Raw genomic sequence first — 23,049 nt, forward strand, 5'->3', positions numbered from 1 at the left:
ATCCTATTCTCGATTGTCAGAAACTTAGCAGCGCAACACGACTAATCAATTGAAATATTCAAAAAGACTAGTGGAAGAAATGAAATCTGAATACAAGATGGCCATTACCACTAGTGATATTATTTTGAGGCCACGGTCAAACGGAGAACAAAAAATATGCATTTGAGATTTTTTTTCCGAAAGGACGGCAAGAGTATTGCCGATTTTTTTTTATAGAAGAAGAGAATTGACTCAGTTTATAAGTGAAATCGGGCCCAAAAACTTCATAACCCCGAGACGATAATACAGCCTTGAAACAGAACGACGCCCACTCCAAAGGCATAACCAAACAAAAGATAACTCCAACCCAACTCAACTCGCGCGCTAACCGACCAAATAACTTTCTCTCACACAACTCAAACGGTGGAGCCCAGTTCCCAAGCCTCCACAACTCAGCCGGCGGAGCCCTGCTCCCACGCCAACACAACATAAATCGGACGGCGGAGCCCAGCTCCCATGCCGCACCTATCAGACTCACAAGACGGTAGCGCGTCGCTTTGGAGGAGCGCGCATTGGAACAAAACGACTTCGAGAAGTGCCAAACCAGAATGAAAAGCCGCCATAAAACGAGGACATAGGGGGAAACCTAAAGAAGAAGCCGACGGTTAAAACTAAATCCAACCAAGCCGCCGACCACCGTAGCGCGAGAACAGGACCGCCAGAGTGACGCCTCCAAGGAGGACGCGACATTGAGATGCCATCGTCTCCTGTCTGATTGCCCGAACTAGGTTTTCACCCAGAAGGTCCAGGGGAGAGGAGTGGGGGGACGCCCTGACAACGTCTCCAAGGAGGAGAATGGTGGCCGGGGGCGTCTCTGTCATTGAAACAGGCCAAAAGCCAGGCAAAGCTTTCGCCAGCGGCTCCCACAACCCGCCCCTTGCGCATGGCCAGCTCGCACAAGGGCTAAGACCCAAGTAGCAGCACCACCACCACCTCACAGCCGCACCGCCCTACGATCATCCCAGTGTCACGAAGCTCCCCACGGGCCCAACTTGCAGAAGAGGAGGAGGTCGAGCAAGGGGAGGATCAACGCAAACGCCAGGAGCCAGCAGGACAACTGCCCACAAAGTCCACAAGCCGGAGAGGAAAGGGGGCTATCTTGATAATGCCTCCAAGGAGGTTAGTGGCACCCGGAGGTATCACAATTGTCCGCGTCGGAGGGAATCTGAGTAGGGCTTTTGCCTGAAACCCCCACACCCCACCAGACAAGACAATGACCACCACACACAAACACCGCCCCAAGCTGCCCCCATGCCATTGAGCTCCCCACCGGCTGGATTTGGGGAAGGGAGCAGACCCAACAAGGGGAGGAGACCAATAGCACTGAGAGGCTAGGGGCGGGCACCGCGAGGTAGGGAGGACCAGTCATCACAGCCCCACAGAGCACCGAAGAGGAGCCACATCCAAGCCAGAGAGCAGCTCCAAGGCTGCCCAAGACCGGCCGGCCCTCTGACCACCAGAGACAGCCCCCTGCGTCCACTAGTCAGCGGCATAAGGCTGCCCCCGCACGGATCCAGACAACCACAGTAGATCAACAGCAAAAACCATCACCGACAGCCATGAAACGGACATGGAAGGGCAGGGAACATCGGCGAGTGGACGACCGAACCCACGAAGAAGGCAGCGCTAGTAGCCACAGTGGTCGAGCCATCGAAACGGGAGAGCACGAGCGCAACAGAGCCTTCAATGGAGACCACATGGCGGCAGAGCATGACGAGCCCGTGGGACAGGGAGCAGGATCGTGAAACGACGAAATAGCCATGAGCAGGGTGCGAGCAACCGCCGCAACCGCTTCATACCCACGAAGCCACCACCCACCGCCACCTCCGTCGGTGGACCATCGGGGATCCACGACGAGCAGACTGCAAGGACACAGAACTGACCAGCAGGAGACCCTATCCAGCCAATGCGGGGTGGAGACTGGTGAGAGCATCACAGCACGGCAAGACCCAACCAACGGGGGAGGAGAAAGAAAGGGGAAAAAGAGAGGAGGGGGGGGGGCACCACTGCCAGGGCAAGATGCCGGTGGCGGCAGCTAGGGATGTTAATGGGGACCTGATCCCTGATTCCCCGCGGGGAATTCCCCTATTAGGGGACGGGGATGGGGAGATTTCGTCACCCGCGGGGATATAAATGGTATAAATCATATCCCTGGTGGGTCTAGCAGGGATGGGTATGGGGAAGTATTTCCCGTCCCTGTTTTCCCACGGGGACCCATTTTGGCCCAGCGGTGGTGGCCCAGGCGTGCGCGACCGGCCCAGGCAGGAGCCAGATGCGCCACCCAGGCAGGCGCTAGTGCGCAGCCCAGCCAGGCACGGTCTGGCACCATGGCATGGTGCGGGTTAGCCCAGTGGGTGGCCTCGGCCCAGTGGGCTTCCTCGACCCAGGTGGGTAGGGACGGGTTCCCCGTCGGGTCTCCATTCCTCGCGCGAGGACGGGGATGGGAGAAAATAGTCCCCGCGAGCGGGGGCAAGGACAGGGATAGGGAATTTTCCTTCGTGCGGGGACGGGGATGGGAAGCCATTCCCCGACGGGGAATTCCCCATTGACATCCCTAGCGGCGGCGGCCCGGTGGGGTGCGGCGATGGGGGGCGCTAGGCGGTAGCGGGAGGGAGTCGCCCCAAGAGGGCCAACACGAGGCCACAAGTTTAAGTTGTTGTGTTAATGATTCCTAATATGCATTTGAGATTAGGAAGGGAAAAAAATAGATAGATGATAGATGAGGGGATGTATCCATAACCAATGATGCTTTACTTGAGGAAATTGTGACTTCGCAGGAGGAGAGTTAAGAGGTGAGCAATCAACTTTTACGGTGATTAAGGAGAGATTGAGGAGAGAGACGGATGTGGGGAAGATGAGAGAGGAAAGGAGAAGGTTTGGGTGGGGGCTTTGACTGCTAGGGTGAGCAATCAACTTTTACTTGACTGCATGCTGCTACTTAATTACAGCTAATAGAATCAACTGCTACTAATTATATACTAAATGCAAGTATATTGGTACACGGCTCATAGGTAGTCTCATACAATGCAACCTATTATCTGGGGGTGATACAATGGCAATAATGCGTGTGAAACATGCCGACGTAGAAAACAAAGCCCATCTTTATTCCTAATCAGATTAGCGGACACAAACGACAATAGTGACATTGTATAATCTGTTCATTGATACCCAAATCTTTCTCTGACCCAAATGTCGGTAACGTTGCTGAGCCAGTTTAGTTGTTTGAGGCTGCAGCTGTAGCCTCGGCCTGCCTCATCTTGGCGTACTCCACCAGCCTACCAGTGTCCGGCAGGACCGCCTTGGCCGCATCGAGCGCACCAAAACGCTCCACCCATGCGTCTAGGAGCGGGGTCCTGGCTGCGTCGAAGAGCCTTAAACCATAGAGCTTCTCGCCGGCGTGCACCCACACGTCCAAGGCCCTGAGCATGATATCCAGGTACCTGACACTGTCACCACCGAAGAAGGGCTTGCCTTTGGAGCACTCCTTGAAGGCTGCCTCCATGTTCACCATTGCCAGGAGCGTCTGCTTCAGCACCTCTGCCTTCTCCTCCTCCTCCTAGGCTCTGAACGACTGCAACCATGAGGCCAAGAGCTGCAACGCACACATCCATCACACTTTGGACGGGAAATAGATGCATATACCATACAAAGAGGACAAGAAACACTACTATACCTTGTCGTCAACGTAGGAGGCCCAGAAGCGACCAATGGCACGTTCATAGATGTCGGCAGGTAGGAGAGAGAGGTCAGTGTCGATGAAGGCCTCGTCGATGTACTGCACGATGATCTGCGACTCACAGACAAGCTTGCCGTTGTGGATCAGCATGGGCACCGCCTTGTGCACGGGGTTGGAGCTGAGGAGGAGATCGCTCTTGTTCCTGAGGTCCTCCTCGTCATACTCGTAGCTCAGCCCTTGAAGCTAAGTGCGAGCTTCACTCGCAAAGCGAATGGGCATGTCCAGGTGCCGAGCATCTTTAGCTCATCTTCTCTGGCCATTTTTCTGCTTTGGTTACAAAAATTTTTCTCTCTCTCTTTTGCTTGTGTTTGATGTGCTCTTGACGAATGGGAGCGAGGGTAACTATATATGTGGTGCCTGGTAGAGCTATGGAGTCATCAGTGATGATTGCATCGCATATACCGATGCTTGAGGAATGGGATTCTCCACAATCACTAAATTTATGCGATAATGACACGTTGAATCGGCTCTTTTATCGATCTTCAAATCGCTACTATATGTACAACCTTCATGTAATACCGCCGTACTTTCGAGGTATCAAAAGTAACCCCTGCGTGACAGATTACTCGGTTCTCCCTCTTGTAAAATATCCCTTTTGGACATAGATCCACTCCCAACCCTGAGACATAACTTTGACTATTTACTTCTTTGAATTACGTATGTATCTGAAACCAAATAGAAATATGGTACTATCAAAAGTTTCGCAACAAAATTTATGGGCACCATTTTCATATACAAACCTAAATTCATATGAAGATTTTGTAGGTCAAACATAACATTGATAGAATTACACTTTCTTACTAGTACATAAAGGATCATTCGTGCACTATTATCATTGCTGGTACTATTATAACTAATAGTGATAATTTGTCGCTGCCAGTTCATAAGCTCTTGAATACATAAAAGGCCAAGCTAGCAAGAACCAATAGTGATAGTGATTATCACTGTCGGTTCTTGTTACGAACTGGTAGTGACACTAGCTTATAAAAAAATATAACTTTAATAACCGACAATGATAATGGCTATCATTGCCGGTTGTAATTACGAGCATGCAATAATAGTTCAAAAACCGTATAGCTTCCAGCCCCTGCCTCCTCGGTTTTCCCAAATGACTTTAAATTTAACTCTAGTGCCAATCGCTCACTCTCCCTCTCACACGCACGCACTAATATCTTCAGCCCTCTCCCCTCCATCGCTATCGTTGCAGCCGCGCAATGGACATTCCACCACCATCTCCCGCTCCTACCACTCCACCGCCCCATCCGCCGCCACCATCTCTGACCACACCACCCACCCTCACGCCTTCGTTCGACGACAAGACTCCAGCGCCGCTGGAGAGCTCGGACGAGGCGTAGTCCAAGCTATCCGGATCGGCAGGGTCCCCCTCTAAGGACGACGTTTAGGACTACTTCAGCTACGAACCGAAGACGAAGAGGCTCTGGTGCAGCTTGGACGAGGAGGAGGAGGCTGACGCCGAGAAAGAGGAGCAAGCCAAGGACGAGGAGGAGGAGGAGGAGGAGGACGACTACTACTACTTATTCGTCATCGTGGCCGACCTCAAGTGGCCATGGTATATGCGTGCGGTGGTTTTAGGGTTCTTTTACGCGTGCGGCCATGTCTTTTGTTTTTGTGTATAGTGACTACCCGATAATTCTAGAAATTAGTAACTACTAGTAACTTAATTAATTATTAGTGTGATCTAAACTAGTAATTTTGGAGATCAGTAATATAAAATTCGGATAATTTAGTGCCTACCTGTTTAAATTTCAATTTTATATCTTCGGGATTGAGTATCATTGTTGGTTCGTAGCTGAAATTAGTAGTGATAAGTATATCAATTGGTAGATTGGTTTCAAGAACCGACAGAGATAGTTTGTATCACTGCCGGTTCGTGAATCTAATCAACACTGATATTCATTATCAGTACCGGTACTTGAGCCAACAGTAATAATCAATAATTATCACTACTATTTAATCATTACCGGTTAAAAATCGATAATAACATAGCTTCTGAACCGACAGACTCTTCTTTCTGTAATAGTGTCTTCAACGTCTTCTTCCGACGTGTTGTACCTCTATTTTCCTTTCTTTATGGTCCTGAAATTTAGTAAGCGACGTTGGAATTCGGAACTAACGAGATTTGTTCAACGCCTTGGAGAAGAAGCCTAGGAGGTAAACGGGCTATGACCGTTATATTATCGTCCCAAGTCACCATATCACTTACTCTCCTGTCTTAGCATGGGGTATTCTCTTCTAGAGAAACCACGAAGGAAAGAACAACGAAAGAAAAGACAACCATTGCGTGATCCTCAGCGTCTGCGTAGGAGTATTGCGGCACAAGACAGATCACAAGACGAGTAATTCGAGCATTGGTGTTAGTCAAATCTACAAGCATCTCTGTATAAATGTATGTAGTTTTCAATATGGCGCGGTTTTTAAAAGCCAACTTTGACTATAAGTCTGACGGCAAATAAATAATTAATAAATTAGATATTACTAGAAATATAATATATTTTAAGAATGGAATCTTCAAGAATAGAATCTTCATTGTAAACGTATCTAAGCACCTATACGATATTGGCTCTAGAGGCCGCCATGACAAATAAGGCACGTTGGTGTCCTCCAAGTAAAGTATCATCTTTACATGGAAGAAATCTTCAGATTAGTGAGAAATCATTCGGATGTCTGAAAAGTTACAACCCAAGTTGGATACGCTTGAGACTCGACTAAGACTCCGAGTAGCATACAACTACCCTCTCTCAATTCTATAAGGGCAAGTATATTGGTGGTATTTATAGGCAGTCTTATGTATTGACACATGGTCTTTTGACGATTTAATAGACAACCTCTATAATAGTTTGTATTTTTAGTTGCCTCGTAGTAATTCTACAATCTCTTAATTTATGTATAAAATAAATAAATAGTGTAAGTTGCATAACAACGACAACTCGTATAATAGTGCAAGAATAATAGTGCAAGAGTAGTCTCGTAGTCCTAAATTTTAACTTATAAAACCGTTGTTTCACGAAACAACGTCTCTTTCTTTCACCTCCCTCTCTCCCCTTCACGTCATAAAATCCTAACATTGCATGAAACGAACTATAAGATGACTAACATATACCAATGTAATTGCCCTAGAACAGGAAGGGTACCTCTCAGGATCAGAAGCAAATACACGTGCCCATCTATTTAGATCAGATTTCCAATTTAGCAAGCCACATTCTATGAATAACAAGAACTCGTCAAGTGGTTCTTAGGAATAGATCTAGACGTCTCCATTGTAATCTTATTTTTCTGATATAATCGAGATGAAAGCTACACGTAGGATGTATAGTTTTTATCCTTTAGAAGGCTTGAGCCTATATAAATCTTGTGTTCTCTTTACAATACGTAATTGACAGCTAGATATCCCTATTTTTAATTTTTTTAATATAAATCTTTGCATTGTCAGTTTACTACTTATTGACAGAGTCTTACCTACGTTTCAAAATATATAGTCAGCGTCTTTACTATTCAAATCTTAACGGATAGTTGTTAGACGAGTAAATGGCACAATATGCACGGGGCAGACCTAGAGGGTAGTCCAGGTAGGCTGAGACCACCCTAGGATCTGGCCTATTTTTATGCAAGTACGAACATTTTTTTAAGTATGTGCAGGGGCAGGGAGCATGAGCCACACAGTCAGCACAAATATGTGAGGTTTAATATTATAATGCTGTGAGCTTTTATTAATCTTATAATCTTGTATGTTTAATGTTATATAAGAAACAGACACACATAATAATCATGAATGCGATGCAAGACACAGTTCAACAACAATAATCTGGAAGAACCCAATGAATGCAGTATAGTATACAAAATATAGCCATCTTTATTCCTAATCAAATGCCACAGACAACAATGACGCTATACAGGACATGTTTGACAGAGTTTCAACTCTAATTTTTTTTAAGTAGATCATCTCTTGCTCTATAAATTTTTAAAGCTAGAGTTATGGACATATTGAATATTTTTGTTTGAGATATCTTATTCTTATTTTAGACTAAAAATATATATTTAAACTATTTTATTTTATTATATAAACTTTAAATTTTATATGGATTTTGAAGTTGAAACTCTGCCAAATAAAATCATAATCTCTACCAAATATATCCTTGTCTTCAGTTCACACCAAATGGCGGCCACGTCGCCGAGCCGGTTCAAGGGTTCAGTTGCCTGCGGTCGCTGCCGCAGCTGCAGCCTGGGCCTGCCTCTCCTTGGCGTACTCGACCACCCTATCGACGTCCGGCAGGACCGTCTTGGCCACGTCGAGCTCGCCGAACCGTTCCACCCATGCGGCCAGGAGCGGGGTCCTGGCTGCGTCGAAGAGCCTCAAACCGTAGAGCTTCTCGCCGGCGTGCACCCACGCGACCAGGGCCCCGAGCGTGACGTCCAGGTACCCTACGCTGTCGCCGCCGAAGAAGGGCTTCCCTTTGGAGCACTCCTTGAAGGCCGCTTCCAGGTTCTCCGCCGCCAAGAGCGTCTGCTTCAGTCCCTCTGCCTTCTCCTCCTCTGTTTTGCCCCTGAATGACTGCATCCACGAGGCCAGGAGCTGCAATGCACGCATCCATCATATTTTGGACGAGAGATAGATGCAGATACTACCACGCAAGAGGACAGGACACACTTCCATACCTTGTCGTCAACATAGGCAGCCCAGAAGCGAGCAATGGCGCGTTCGTAGGGGTCACCTGGGAGGAGAGAGGGGCCAGTGCCAGCAAAGACCTCGTCGATGTACTGCACGATGATCTGCGACTCGCAGACGGGCTTGCCGTTGTGGAGGAGCACGGGCACCTTCTTGTGCACCGGGTTGGACTTGAGGAGCAGCTCGCTCTTGCCGCCGAAGAGGTCCTCCTCGACGTTCTCGTAGCTCAGGCCCTTGAAGCTGAGCGCAAGTTTCACCCGCATGACGAACGGGCTCGCCCACATGCCGAGCAGCTTCAGCTCATCACCTCCTCCGGCCATTTTCTACTACGAGTCTACAACTGTGTGTTTGAACTCTTTTCGGCTATTGTTTTATGCTGTGATCTTTATCTGAGCAAGAGGAACGTATATATATACTGATTGGGTAGAGTTGTTTGATCTTATCATTGCATCATCCGTGACGCTTGCATTGCATGTCCTGATGTTTGAGGATGAGGATTTTCCGCAGCCACTTAATTCAGTGAGGTAGTGACAAATTGAAATGGCTGTTCAGAGTAGAACTAGTGTACAAACCTGATGTTTTCAGAAGTAGAACTAGTGTACAAACCTGATTTTGAGGATGCTTTTGTTTTAGCTTCAGATTATAAAAATCTAATTCAGTTCGTTGAATTTGTGGAAACTCATTTCTTTCAGATTAGGTATAATGAGATTTCGTAGTGCAATGTGAATTATAAATTGTAAGAATCAGTTTTCAGATTGTTATTGTTTGTTTTTATTTTGCTTTTAAGCTAGAACCCATAATCGGAATTAAAAACAAACTATGCTTTAAACTAAGTTATCCACGCCATGCGTCCACATTCAACTTGCTAGAGGAGAAAATCCTCTGCTGATATAGTGTCTAGTTTTTCCTTTCTCTGTTTTGGGTGTTGCCATGGAGTAAACAACGTCGAAATCTGGAAGATTTGTTCCAATCCTTGGAGAAGAAGCCTAGGAAGTAAACGGCTCATGTGCTCGTCTCAAGCCCGTCACTGATGACATTGCTCTCCTCATGGCATGGACTGGAGTACCTACCTTTGACTTCTGGAAACCGGGTGGAAAAGTTTAGTAGCAGCGTGCAGACACGTTCATGTGCTGGACCAAGCAGCGGAAAACTATTACCGAAACCTTGCCTACAAATAAAAAAAACTTGAACATAGTGCTATCTCTGTTTTTAAATAAATATCGTCTTGAATACGTGCAGTCAAATTTTAAAAATTTTAATTATTAATATACACAAAACTATTAAGATTTGACACATTTAAATGATAATAATGAATTTATTATAAAAAATACTTTAATATAATTTAATTTTTATCAACTTTTACCAATAATTAGTTATCAATAATAATAGTTAAATGTGTTTATTGGAGACCGTGTCAATGTCATAAATAACAAGTAAAAGAGAACAATGTAATATTATTTTATGAATTAAACATAATGAAAATATACAATTCCTACCACTTTATAGAATTATTACTTTGATGACACAATGAACGGGTAAGTATATTAATTAAATATTTATTTGTTGTTTATTGGTCGGCCTAGGCTCAGGCCTGTCCGATAGTAGGCCATCTTCGGCCCAAGCCCAAAAAAGTCGAGTTGAAGCGGGCCAGATTACCAATAAATAGCTACAGTATATATGCATTTCACTGCAATAATATAGGAACATTGTATTGTTTTCTCAAATACCAACCGGGGTAATCCTTTACCAACGGACTTCCATTATCTCCGTAACACTTGTCAACACGAGCCTTAGCTGGATAAATCTATTGCATGCTTTCTCCGAAACTTCTAGTGCATGCCCTGGTTGCACATGATTTTTGTCGTGATGTGTATGATCTTTTTTTTTTTTGCCGGAACTGATGTGTGTCGTCTCATACCCTTTTGACCGAGCCAGACGGTCCTTACCCTCTCACCTCTCTCAATCTCTCTCCCCATCTCTCTCTAGAATGAAGCACGACGGTTGCCATGTGGGGGCTTGGAGCGAAGAGAAAATTCTATTCCATCTGTTTTTAGTACTTATCATTTTTTTACCAAATACGTATACTAAAGTAGTATCTATTTTAAATAAAAATGATAAAAATATCCTTAGTAATTAACCTAAATATTCTAGAACACATAGTAAATAAGTGGTAAGAGATACTGTTTTACAAGTATAAAATAGAAACTACGTCTTGAGAAACATAAAGTGACAAATATTTGAAAATAAATAAAGTGAAAAAAATGAAAAGTATTGAAAAACGGATGGAGTATTAGGACATATAAAGATATAATTTATTAGGATCGTTTATTTATGTTGAGATTTATATTAAAGATGTAAATAAAAAAAGTATAGGGCAGATGAGAGAATTAATGAATGAATGAATATCAGATGAGAAAGAGAGATAGTTAAGATAGCCCATGTGTCCACACCTTCATATAAAGTTGCCTTTCACAGCTAGCGGGGGGTGGAGCATGGATGCTATGTCTAGGGTGTGAGAGGGGCTTATACCAACTTAGCAGAAGTTCTATCTGGAGCGGCATCCACATCCACATTAGACACGGGTCATACTCACCTTGTATCTACGCTCCAGCATAATCGATTTCGAGCTCTACAGTGATGCGGCGAAGACTCGAGGAGGAGAGAGGAGTGACATATTTGCCGAAGAAAATGCTCAACCGCAACACTGTACAGTGGCCCACTCGACAACATCTCAGTGCTCCCGTGAGTGAACGAAACCATTTAATACAGGAGAAAGAAGATATAATTTGACTTATAGAGTATCTATTGGAGATAATTAGAAAAAAAGTGTTATAATTATAATAATAAATGTTATAATAATATTATAAATATGAAATTTTAAAGTAGCTATTAGAGATATCCTTAACCACTCATCCAAGCAAATTTTCCTAGTTACGTGTTACGTGGCGGTGAGTGGCAAAATTACTCCTCCACCACTAGCCATGTCGTAGTGGTAGTAGTGGACATAGCTTGAAGGTCACGGAGGAGAGGCTCCCTCTTTCTAAAATCACCATTCGATGGTTTGCACTGAACTAGCCATCTCTCTTTCTATCGTACTCTCACATTGTAACCGATTCAATGTACAGGGAGCACCAACCGACTAAAAAATACCGAGAAATCCAAAGTGAGGAAAACAGTTCATGCTTTGCGCGTGCCTGATGCGTGATAACATTGTTAGGCATCTGAAAATGAGCTCGATCTCTTTTGAGATGGCGATTTCGGAGGGGTTAGTAGCGGAGTTAGCAACAGGGTTTTGAAGGTCACTGGTGTGCTTCTCAGACTTATAGCTCTTTTTAGATCAGCCTGGCGGAGGAGTTAGGTTGGCCTAACAGAGGAGATGGACGTGACGCTGAAACGGTGAGGTGGCGGGGTTGCTACCAATCGTAGGTGGTGGAGGATAGCCGATGTCAGTAGCGAGGGAGGCAAGAACATGATCCGACAAAGCCAAGTTGATGTGACGGGGATAGCGAGTATGGATTTAGAAGCAGGAGCGACATTAAAGATGGTTGAAGATGGACGGTAGGCGAGGACGAGCAAAAAGCAGCGGGAGCGAACATAGCAAGAAAAAAAACCGTGCGCTAGAGAGCATCGAAGGTTGAAGATAAACTTATCACCCGTCTGATGACAATCGATCAGCCCTATATCATCGACTGAAATGTCATTTGATTTTAGGCACTGCAATTTAGCATCGCTCTTACCCAAAACATTTGTTGCATAAATACTAGTGGAACCAAAACTTTAAATATGAACTCTAAGGGTACACGAGACATATCCACGGCAACACTCATTGCACAACGGCTCCATGCAAACTCACCAACACCAACACCAACACGGCTTATTTTCCTTTCCAACAAAAGCTAGAACACAAGGCACATCTGCATCAAGAGGCCACTTCAGTTGCCTGCACCGGCGGCCGCAGCCGCTTGACGGGCCTGCAACATCTTGCCAAACTCGACCAGCCTGTTCACGTCGGGCATGACCGGCCGGACCGCGTCCAGCGCGCCGAAGCGCTCCGCCCACGCCGCCAGGAGCGGGGTCCTGGCGGGGTCGAAGTGCTTGACGCCCTGCAACTCCTCTGCTGCGCCCACCAACCCGAGGAGGCCGCCGAGCATGACGTCCACGTACCCGACGCTGTCGCCGCCGAAGAAGGGCTTCCCCTTGCCGCACTCCCTCAGTGCTCCCTCCAGGTTCTCCACTGCGACGGCCGACTGCTTCTCCCCCTCCGCCCTCTCCTCCTCCGTCTTGCCCCTCGACGACTGGTTCCAAGCGGCCAACATCTGCACGTCCACACCACTCAAAATCATCTTCCAGTGAAGGCGCTAGATGAGATCGATCCGAAGTTTTAAGGTGATGCGTACCTTGTCGTCAACGTAGGCGGCCCAGAAGCGAGCAAGGGCGCGCTCATAAAGGTCGGCGGGAAGTAGGGACGGGCCGGTGCCGGAGAAGGCCTCGTCAATATACTGCACGATGACCGATGACTCGCAGATAGGCTTCCCGTTGTGGAGTAGCACCGGGACCTTGTTGTGGACAGGGTTGGACTTGAGGAGGAGCTCGCTCTTGTTCTCGTTCTTGAGGTCTTCCTCGACGTACTCGTAGCTCAGACCCTTGAGGCTGAGCGCGAGCTGCACCCGCAGCGCAAACGGGCTCGCCCACATGCCGAGGAGCTTCAGCTCGTCTCCTCCTGCCATTGCTGATGCCTCGAGGTCTCAACTCGCAACCAAGAATGCTGCTTCTTTTTTTCTTAAACGGGAGCAGAGGATGCTCTGCTTCACAGCTTGTGTAATCATTTGGGCCTAACTCTATATATACGGCCTGCCTCTTCCCTCTTCATACACCAAGACGACTCTTCGTTTGACAGGCTTCATTTGTTGCATGCCACGTTTACATAATCAGACATCGGAACTATCTAGAGATCTTCTACTTGGACAAGAATCCAATAAAGTATGATTAAATTCATAATAAAAAATAATACTTTTTTAAAATTCTTATAAGATAAAAGATTAAGAAGTATTGTGTAACTTAAGGTCCTCATATAAGCAGGCATACTGTAAGGCAACATATTTTGATTAGGCTATCTATACCTGAATAGTTATTTAAAATGTATACGAATCGAAGCAATACGTGTATACGATTCGGATACAAATTTAGAGCATAAATAATTTTCTTTTTTATTAACATAATTTTTATTTATTTTTCTAATTTTATGTATTTTGTAACTAAATGACACTAACCTTATAAAAAATTAAAGAGACTAATTTTCAATCAAAGATTATTGTGACAAAATATCGCAACGAAGCTAGCAATACTATTAACGTGGACTGCCTTGCTAGTTGGAACTATCTAGAGATGTTTTACTTATAGCTTGTTTGATAGGGATCTAGATTCTTTCAGAAATATTTTAGTTTCGGATTCTCTCTGTAAACGTTTCTATGATGAATCGAAATCACCTCAGGAAACTGTTTGGCTAGCTGCTGGATTCTATTTCTCGAAAAAGATGATGACGATACAATTGACCACTTTGCCCTTGTACTGGTATGTTAGGCTTTTTTTTTGACATAGAACGTTTAGATTGACATTCAGATGGACTACTTTCAGGCTGTTTTACTGAACACCACCATTGATTACAGGCTCAAATAAATAATTTGTCATTAAGATTAATTAAACTCTACAGATAATTTGAAGGCCTTTTGACAGCAATTCATTTTACAAGTTAGGTAGTATCCTCACGATGCAAACATCATGGTCAATTTACAAAGAGTGCTCACTGTCATATTTTTTTTTGGGAGTCCGGTGTGCATGACACCAAGAGTTGTTATTGTGCTCACTGTCAACCGAACGCTTTGTGAAATTTATAGAACTCTTGACTCTATCCGACAAAATAGAATGCAAGCAAATTCATCTACTTGAAGCATGAATGCTTTCTGAATAGTTTTTCCAACTAAATGCAATCAAGTAATGCTCTGTTCCTCATCTGATAAATACTGAAGATGACGACACAGGCTTGCGGCTAGGGGCAAGTAATGCTCTGCTCCTACTCTACAAATACAGGTAGCAGCCACTCAACATCAACACCATTGAAGCAATCAAGCAGCAAGCTTGTTAATTACTTGTTAGTGACAAGGAGCAGAGCAGAGGATGTGCGACATCCTGGCTGTGCTGGACTACGGCGACGAGCCGTCGCTGCAGGGCAAGAAGCGCGCCCGCGTCCTTGAGCTCTCGCGCAGGCTTAACCACCGAGGCCCCGACTGGTGCGGCCTGCGCCAGGTCGGGGATTAGTATCTCTCCCACCAACGCGTCGCGGGGGCCCGAGCCACGAGTGCAGAAGAGCCACGACGTGCGACGGAGACCGGATCCGGACGAGGCGACACTTGCAGGAGGCGGCGACCGGCTCAGGAGGATGCAAGGATGCAGCGACGGGCGACACGATCCGGCGATGTAGCACGGAGGCGGCATGCGATGCAGCGCGAAGGAGGCAGAGGCTGACGCCGCGGCCGGGGGGCGAAGGCGGCGGCGGTGGGGACTCGAGCCCGGGCGTGGGGGCAGACTGGGAATGAATGCGGCTGAAACGGGAGAAACACCTGGGAGGCCGTTTCACGCGTTCGCGTTGCTTTCTCCGGAGCGTTTCGCCCGATTTGAAGAGAAACGTTTCTAGCGTTTTGCTGTTTGGTACAAATTCACATGAAACCGGCGAGAAACTGAAACGTTTATTTGCCAAACGGGGCCTTAGACAAGGATCCATGAATTTATGACCACTATCCCATGCCAGCGATCCATTTTAATTTCTGGTCTTGGGTTCATCCTGACGATACAGAGATTTCCCATTGGTTCCAAGAGACATCGCGTCTGATTACATATTTACATGGGGTCCCCATCACGGATAAGATGCTATTTGCGGAGACAACAAAAATTGAGATCGGAGATGGCGAAAAGGTGCTGGGTTGCATTGGCAATCGGCATGGTTGCAGGGGTAAGACCGAGAGATTTAGCACCAAACACCTATCTCATTTCACGGAGAAAAAATAGGAGCCTTAAAAAAGCGCTGCACAATAATATGTGGCTCAGTGATATAATCTTCCAAACAACCATACATGCAGTCCACATACAAGAGTTGGTATCTCTATAGAATGCAATCCAGAACATACATCTACACCCTAACACACTGTATACAATAACCTGGAAATTAACAGAAGATGGAGAATATAATGCCGCGTCAGCATATAGAGCGCAATTTCTTGGTTCCACGAAAACGAACTACAACACTATCATCTGGAAAGTATGGACGCCACAAAAATACAAATTCTTCACATGGTTAGTGGTGCAGCATAGAATATGGACCTCGGATGGATTGAGAGCACGAGAATGTTCAAATAATATCTATTGCCCGTTGTGTCGACGTACTCAAGAGACGGCTCATCACCTCTTTGTTGAATGTCATTACACAAGACGGATATGGAGTGTTGTTGCCTCTTGGGTCTCTTAACCGCAAATTGAGCCAGGGCAATGGGTCCCGAGCACCTCGATACATCAATGGTGATCGGCCCTAGGATTCACCTAAGGAGTCCAAAAAGGCCATAAGATACCTAATCCTTCTAGTGGTTTGGGAAATCTAGAAAGAGCGGAATGCGAGAATTTTTCAGCACAAAGAACTATCGTTTATGTCGTTGCTGGCAAAGATAAAAGAAGTAGCCAGAAATTGGGCTTTGGTAGTGCCAACATCATAGCGAGAGAATAGCCCATGATTATATCTTTGTTTTTTCTTTTTTCTTTGGTTTTCGGCTTCCAGGGTCACTAGCTGTAAATCTCTTTTTTTATTAAATGAAATTGGCACCTTCTAGTGCCGGTTTCACCGTCGACGTATTTCTTTGTCAGCGTATATGCACTGCGGCACAAGCCAGTATTGGAGTCGATGCTAATATTTCCGCAAGAGATTCATGAATGATACAATCAGTGGCGTCGACTCATCTTTGACCAAAGATTAGTCGTGTCACCAACACGCTCGACCTACGAACCGCATGCCAACCGGAAGCAGGAGTACTGAAAGGTGCTGCAGATATATGCGGTTCAAATTCCCCAACGAGAATCCTATAGAGACTGCCCTTTGTGAACCTGCATTTTTGTGAGGGATGGCACCGATTCTTTTTGGCAAAAGTGTTATTCAAATCGACGGGATGTTTGGCGTTCGGGTCTGTTAGCACTCAACCCCTTGTGTTGCAACTTGCAAGCCTTTTCACCATGGTTTACTTTGCTCTCACTGCTGAGAAAAACCTTAAGGTAGTGTTTGGTTCCTCCGTTTTGAGCTGAGATTTGATTACAATGTAAACTGATTCTATTATTTTGCATTTGGTTGGGCTGAACTATAAACAAATAACACATAACCAGATCCCGTCAAGTAAAAAGCTGATAAGATCATCTCTAACCATATTTCTTTTATTTTATTTCTTTCCCGATTTCCTTCCTTATTCTTATTTTTTTTATTTTATCTCATCTTCAACAGCTTTTCTTCGAGTAAAATCGTGAAGGGAAAGAAGAGAGAATACCGTCATGAAAGTAATGACTTTGAGAATCCCTTCGTGACGAGAACTATAAAGTGAAACTGTTGAAACATTGAAGGAAACAAAAATCTCATTGTGAATGGATTCTTAACTCTGAAGAAAAACGTTAAAGATAATCTAACCTCTCTTTACCACTCCAGATTCGGCATCCATCTGGTCATTCTCCGTCAAGGAATCTAGCGGCGCCTTGCCTGCAACCAACTGATGCCTAGATGAACTCACCTACGCACGCCAGCCACTCATCTCTAGTGACAGCTCTGCCGTGCAATCGATGTCATCTCGTCCTCTTCTTCGTTCAGTGCTTGCATACGACGGTGTCCTCATCTGCATCGTAGAGATGGCGGCTGGAAGTTTCCTAATTTTCGTCGCGACAACGAACTTCATGTCTAAGCCAGGGATGGCCAACCTACCTTCGGGTAGCTCCAGTCTCCAGATGTGCCTCAAATTTTGTGTGATTACGAGGGTGTAAAGTCCATGCCCTCATTAGCAAGAAAAGTGAGGGCTTGCTGACGGGTAGGGAGTCTGGTGATAAAGCACCGAGGTGGGTGCCAAGCTGACGTGGGATCGAATCCCACGTTCTACACGTTTTTTCGATAAGATCTAAAAAAAAAACCGGGTAAAGATTACCTAGATCTAAAAAAATAAAAATAATAAAAAAGTGACGGCTTGCTTGAATTGGAAGGAGGCGAGCGCATACTAGTCGGCAAGACTGACAGCGACAAGAGAGAGAGGAAGTCAGTGTAGTGCGAGAACTGGGTGCTAGCTTGTGATCGGCAGAAGCGATGACCCCGACAAGTCTGTAGATGGTTCATTGTGTCGGCTGACTGGACAAATCTAAGCATTTGTTTGGCAGAGTTCTAGTTTTAAAAAAATTTTAGCTAGTCATATGTAGCTTAAAAATTTTTAGAGCTAGAGTTATGAACATACTGAGTATCTTTAGTTTAGACATATTTTTGTTTTGAACTGAAAATAAATATTTAAACTATTTTATTTTATTATATAAACTCTAAATTCTGCATGAATCATAGAGATGAAGCTCTATCAAACATGATCTTACTCTATTACAAACTTTTTGTTATCGTAGTTGAACAAACAATATATGGTATCGCCCATTCCTTACACATTAACAGAGCTTAAACCAAACACTATCTAAATTCTTCTCAACTTCTGCGTCAAGAGCACAAGTATATAGTTCATTCAATGTCATTGATATATTCATGGAATACAAGAGATTAGGAAATTCTGCAATGGAATGTATACCCGCGCAAATAGCGCAGCTAGCTATCTCCTTTTGAGTTAATTTAATTTTTTTAAATATTTTTGTTTCTACTTTAAAAATATATTTTAATCTTCTATTATTTATCTTTTATACATAGATATCTAATATTTATCTTTCATATATTATAAAAATATATTTGATCTTATATTATTTATCTTTCATAATTTCCAGATTGCTATATACTCCGCATTAGATTGATTCACGTATGTAACAAGTGTGCAGTTAAGTAATATTGTACTCCCTTCGGTTTTAAATATATGACATTTTGACCAAAATTCAATCAAATTTTTAAAACTTTAACCGTCAATAGCTTCTAAAATATTTATTTTGGAAACCAATATAATATTATAAAAATATTTTTCAAGATAAATCTACATATGTGATTTTTATATTTTTAAAATAAATATTTTGAAAGCTATTGACAGTTAAAATTTTAAAAATTTAATTAGATTTTAATCAAAATATCAGATATTTAAAACCAGAAGGAGTACTGTTTTCTCAACCACCAACCGGGATAATCCCTTACCAACGAGACTTCCCATCTATCTCCATGACACTCGTCCACAAAAGACTTAGCCGGATAAATCTATTGCATGCTTTCTCCGAAGTCCGAAACTTCTAGTGCATGCCCTGGTTGCACATGATTTTTGTTGTGATGTGTGTGATCTTTTATTTTTGTCGGAACTGATGTGTGTCATCTCATACCCCTTTGACCGAGCCAGACCGTCCTTACTCTTTCACCTCTCTCAATCTCTCTCCCCGTCCCTCGATTATCAGAACTATTTATTTACATTAAAATTTATATTATGAAAATAGATAAAAAAATATAGAGTTAAATAAAATAATTAACAAATATATAAATATCAAAAAAGAAAGATAAATAATTAAGATAACCAGTGTATCCGCACCTTCGCATGAAGTTGCTATTCGTGGCTAGCAGGCGGTGAAGTGTGTTGCCATGTCTAGGTGTGAGAGAGGCTCAACGACTCTTCCAAGAAAATTTTCCTAAGTTTTTCTCTGGTTCCGTGGGGTGAGTAGTGAGTTGGCAAAATCACTCCTCCACCACTAGCTGGTGGATTTTTTAATTTTAATCTTTTTAAATTAATATTTTAAAAAGAGTACGTGTGACACTAAATATTTAAAAACTACTAGTCATTTTTGTCACGCGTAAAATACGTAGCATGACTTATCATGTGATCACGTCAATATATATGATGTGATTAAGGTGTGAGTCACGCCATGCAATTTAGCATGATAAAAGAGGTCACGTGGCAAGACGTCGAGACATGACGTTAGCGTGTCCACCTTGATCACGCCACATGTATTTACGTGATCAAGTTACGAGTTACATTACTTTAGTATGATAAAAAGGCTATTTTCTGTAAATTTAATATCTCACGTGCTGTTTTTAAAATATTAATTTAAAAAAGTAAAAAAAAACCTCAGCCATGTCGTAGACATACCTTGAACTAGTCATCTCTCTTTCTAAAATCACCATTCGACGGTTTGCACTGAACTAGCCATCTGTCTTTCTATCATACTCTCACTTTGCAACCGATTCAACGTATACGGAGCACCAACCAACTCAAAAAATACCGAGAAATCCAAAGTGAGGAAAACAGTTCATGCTTTGCTGCCTACTTTGCAAAGCTACTTGTGGACCTAGTTGATCTTGCGTGTTCTTCCAGACGAAGACATTTGTCACTATCAAAGACCAAGGTAAGAAACGTGCACCTCCAGTACATTGTGTTTCTGACAGTCTTTTTTCTCGTAACCTCACTTGGAAAAGAACTCATGCCGAGAAGGCATGTTGGAAACAGCATGTACACGAAACCACTTATATTCACGCAATGTAACAATTACCCAAAACAATTGTTGCATAAATACTTGTGGAACCAAAAGTTTAAATCTGAATTCTGAGGGTACACGAGACATATCCACGGCAACACTCATTGCACAACGGCTCCATGCAAACTCACCAATACCAACACGGCTTATTTTCCTTTCCAACAAAAGCTAGAACACATGGCACATCTGCCATCAAGAGGTCACTTCAGTTGCCTGCACCGGCGGCCGCAGCCGCTTGACGGGCCTGCAACATCTTGCCAAACTCGACCAGCCTGTTCACGTCGTGCATGACCGGCCGGATCGCGTCCAGCGCGCCGAAGCTCTCCGCCCACGCCGCCAGGAGCGGGGTCCTGGCGGGGTCGAAGTGCTTGACGCCCTGCAACTCCTCTGCTGCACGCACCCACCCGAGGAGGCCGCCGAGCATGACGTCCACGTACCCGACGCTGTCGCCGCCGAAGAAGGGCTTCCCCTTGCCGCACTCCCTCAGTGCTCCCTCCAGGTTCTCCACTGCGACGGCCGACTGCTTCTTCCCCTCCGCCCTCTCCTCCTCCGTCTTGCCCCTCGACGACTGGTTCCAAGCGGCCAACATCTGCACGTCCACACCACTCAAAATCATCGTCCAGTGAAGGCACTAGATGAGATCGATCCGAAGTTTTAAGGTGATGCGTACCTTGTCGTCGACGTAGGCGGCCCAGAAACGAGCAAGAGCGCGCTCATAAGGGTCGGCGGGAATTAGGGACGGGCCGGTGCCGGAGAAGGCCTCGTCAATATACTGCACGATGATCGATGACTCGCAGATAGGCTTCCCGTTGTGGAGCAGCACCGGGACCTTGTTGTGGACAGGGTTGGACTTGAGGAGGAGCTCGCTCTTGTTCTTGAGGTCTTCCTCGACGTACTCGTAGCTCAGGCCCTTGAGGCTGAGCGCGAGCTGCACCCGCAGCACAAACGGGCTCGCCCACATGCCGAGCAGCTTCAGCTCGTCTCCTCCTGCCATTGCTGATGCCTCAAGGTCTCAAGTCTCTAACTAAGAATGTTGCTTGTGTTTTCGTTGGGTTCTTGGTGTATGAAGAGGGAGGAGGCAGGCCGTATATATAGAGTTAGGCCCAAATGAATACACAAGCTGCGAAGCAGAGCATCCTCTGCTACCCGTTTAAGAAAAAAAGAAACGGCACAGCATCCTCTGCTGAGATGACGACTTTTCGTTTGACAGGTTCCTATTTGTTCCGTGCCAAGTTTACATAACTAGCAACTAACTCATGCTAATAGTTTCGTTACAATATTTTATCATAATAATATTTAATTAATTATATTTTATATAGACTTTTTATTTAAATATTTAATTTTATAATATTTTATTTTTTTTCTAAGACTATTTGATATCGATTTTTTTCCTATTCTAACTTCAATTTCAATTATTATTTATTTATTGTTATTTAAATTTTGTATTTAAATATTTTGCTTTCCAAACTGTATGAAAATCAAACTGATAATTTTGTATAATTTTTAATTTTGAATTTAGCTATTTATTAATCGTATTTATATAAATTATTTAGTTTAATCTAGACTGTTATACGTTCATAACAACGAGTGATCTATATTTTTCTGATTAATATGTTAATTTCATAACTTTGATGGCGAATATAGAGACTTAATTTCTTCTCCAATACTGGATTAACATAATAAATGGGTCTGGCAGTGGAACTTTCTAGAAATCTTTTACTTGGACAAGAATCCAAGAAAGTATGACCGTTATCCCATGTCAGCGATCCATTTTAATTTCTGGTCTTGGGTTCACTCCTGACGATAGAAAGATTTCCCATTGGTTCAAAGAGACATTGCGTCACCGTCGACGTATTTCATTGTCAGTGTGTATGCCCTGCCGCACAAGCCATTATTCTAGTCGATGCTAATATTTCCACAAGAGATGCGGGAATGAAACAATCAGTGACGTCGACTCATCTTTGACTAACGGTTAATAATTGTGTCACCAACACGTTCGACTGACCAACCACATGCTAACAGGAAGCAGGGGCAGTGACGGACCTTCCACCAAACTTAAGAGGGGGCCAATTAAAAGATTACGTACTAATATTTATATAATTACCTGATTTATTACCTAACATCGCTAAGCTCCACCAGTAGGGGTATTGAAGGTGCTGCAGATATATCTATATCTCTATAAAATATACGAGTTATAGTAAATTTAATCAATCTCTATCGTTTATCTGAGTTGATCAAATAATCATTGTACAATATTAGACTCCGTTACTCGTTCCAAAAATATATTCAATCTCCCATTATTTTCCTTCTATACCTAGACATCCTATATTTATCTCCCATATATTTCAAAAATATATTCAATATCTTATTATTTTTCTTTCATACCTAAACGTCTAATATTTGTGTTTCGTACATTCACCATTAGGTTTCTCAAGAGGGTGTAGCGTTTCTCGCATTTTGCCTATAGCGTTGGATTTCTCCAGAGCGTGCCCCGCCTCTCGCACTTCGCCTACAGCGTCAGCTTTCTGAAGAGGTTGCGTCGCTGCTCACACGTCGCCTCTACCGCTGTCTACCACGGAGGTCACCTTTGTTGCGCTATCTATACATCAAGATATTATGCAAGAATTATTTTCATACTCTCATAAATTAATCATCATCTTGATCCTACTCATAGCATTACTATGGACGGTTAACTTTGGACGATATGGTCCCCTCCACCCTCCTTTCAGTTACTCGCTATTCTCTCTTATCCTGAAATTACATGATCACGCTATAAATTTTATGTATACAAATATCTCTTTTGTTATTCTATATTTTTAAATTTTTTAAATTACTATATATTAAATTGATTCTATATATGTAATATATATAT

At 43.9% G+C, this 23,049-nt stretch overlaps 2 protein-coding genes and 1 pseudogene across 2 annotated transcripts; all 3 read right to left on the reverse strand.

Annotated features, from left to right (window-relative positions):
- Nucleotides 1–3,122: 3,122 nt before the first annotated feature.
- On the reverse strand, nt 3,123–8,852 carry LOC133908000 (uncharacterized; annotated as a pseudogene).
- Nucleotides 8,853–12,222: 3,370 nt separating this feature from the next.
- Nucleotides 12,223–13,354, reverse strand: LOC133907372 (probable glutathione S-transferase GSTU6). The gene is made up of 2 exons (XM_062349397.1): nt 12,857–13,354; nt 12,223–12,775 (listed from the first exon to the last, which is right to left on the reverse strand). The coding sequence occupies exons 1-2, from the start codon at nt 13,184–13,186 to the stop codon at nt 12,392–12,394; spliced, it is 714 nt and encodes a 237-aa protein (XP_062205381.1). The 5' UTR covers nt 13,187–13,354; the 3' UTR covers nt 12,223–12,391.
- A 6,799-nt stretch (nt 13,355–20,153) lies between these two features.
- LOC133907373 (probable glutathione S-transferase GSTU6) lies at nt 20,154–21,293 on the reverse strand. Its single transcript, XM_062349398.1, has 2 exons — nt 20,848–21,293; nt 20,154–20,766 (listed from the first exon to the last, which is right to left on the reverse strand). The coding sequence occupies exons 1-2, from the start codon at nt 21,169–21,171 to the stop codon at nt 20,383–20,385; spliced, it is 708 nt and encodes a 235-aa protein (XP_062205382.1). The 5' UTR covers nt 21,172–21,293; the 3' UTR covers nt 20,154–20,382.
- Nucleotides 21,294–23,049: the final 1,756 nt, after the last annotated feature.

Source organism: Phragmites australis, chromosome 24 (assembly GCF_958298935.1).
Source record: "Phragmites australis chromosome 24, lpPhrAust1.1, whole genome shotgun sequence".
Classification (NCBI taxonomy): domain Eukaryota; kingdom Viridiplantae; phylum Streptophyta; class Magnoliopsida; order Poales; family Poaceae; genus Phragmites; species Phragmites australis.

Excerpts from the sequence above, each read along its gene's own strand:
- LOC133907372 (XM_062349397.1), bottom strand. The coding sequence starts at position 13,186 with ATGGCAGGAGGAGACGAGCTGAAGCTCCTCGGCATGTGGGCGAGCCCG. Across the intron at positions 12,776-12,856 it reads CCGCCTACGTTGACGACAAG|ATGTTGGCCGCTTGGAACCA; the intron begins GTACGCATCACC and ends GTGGACGTGCAG.
- LOC133907373 (XM_062349398.1), bottom strand. The coding sequence starts at position 21,171 with ATGGCAGGAGGAGACGAGCTGAAGCTGCTCGGCATGTGGGCGAGCCCG. Across the intron at positions 20,767-20,847 it reads CCGCCTACGTCGACGACAAG|ATGTTGGCCGCTTGGAACCA; the intron begins GTACGCATCACC and ends GTGGACGTGCAG.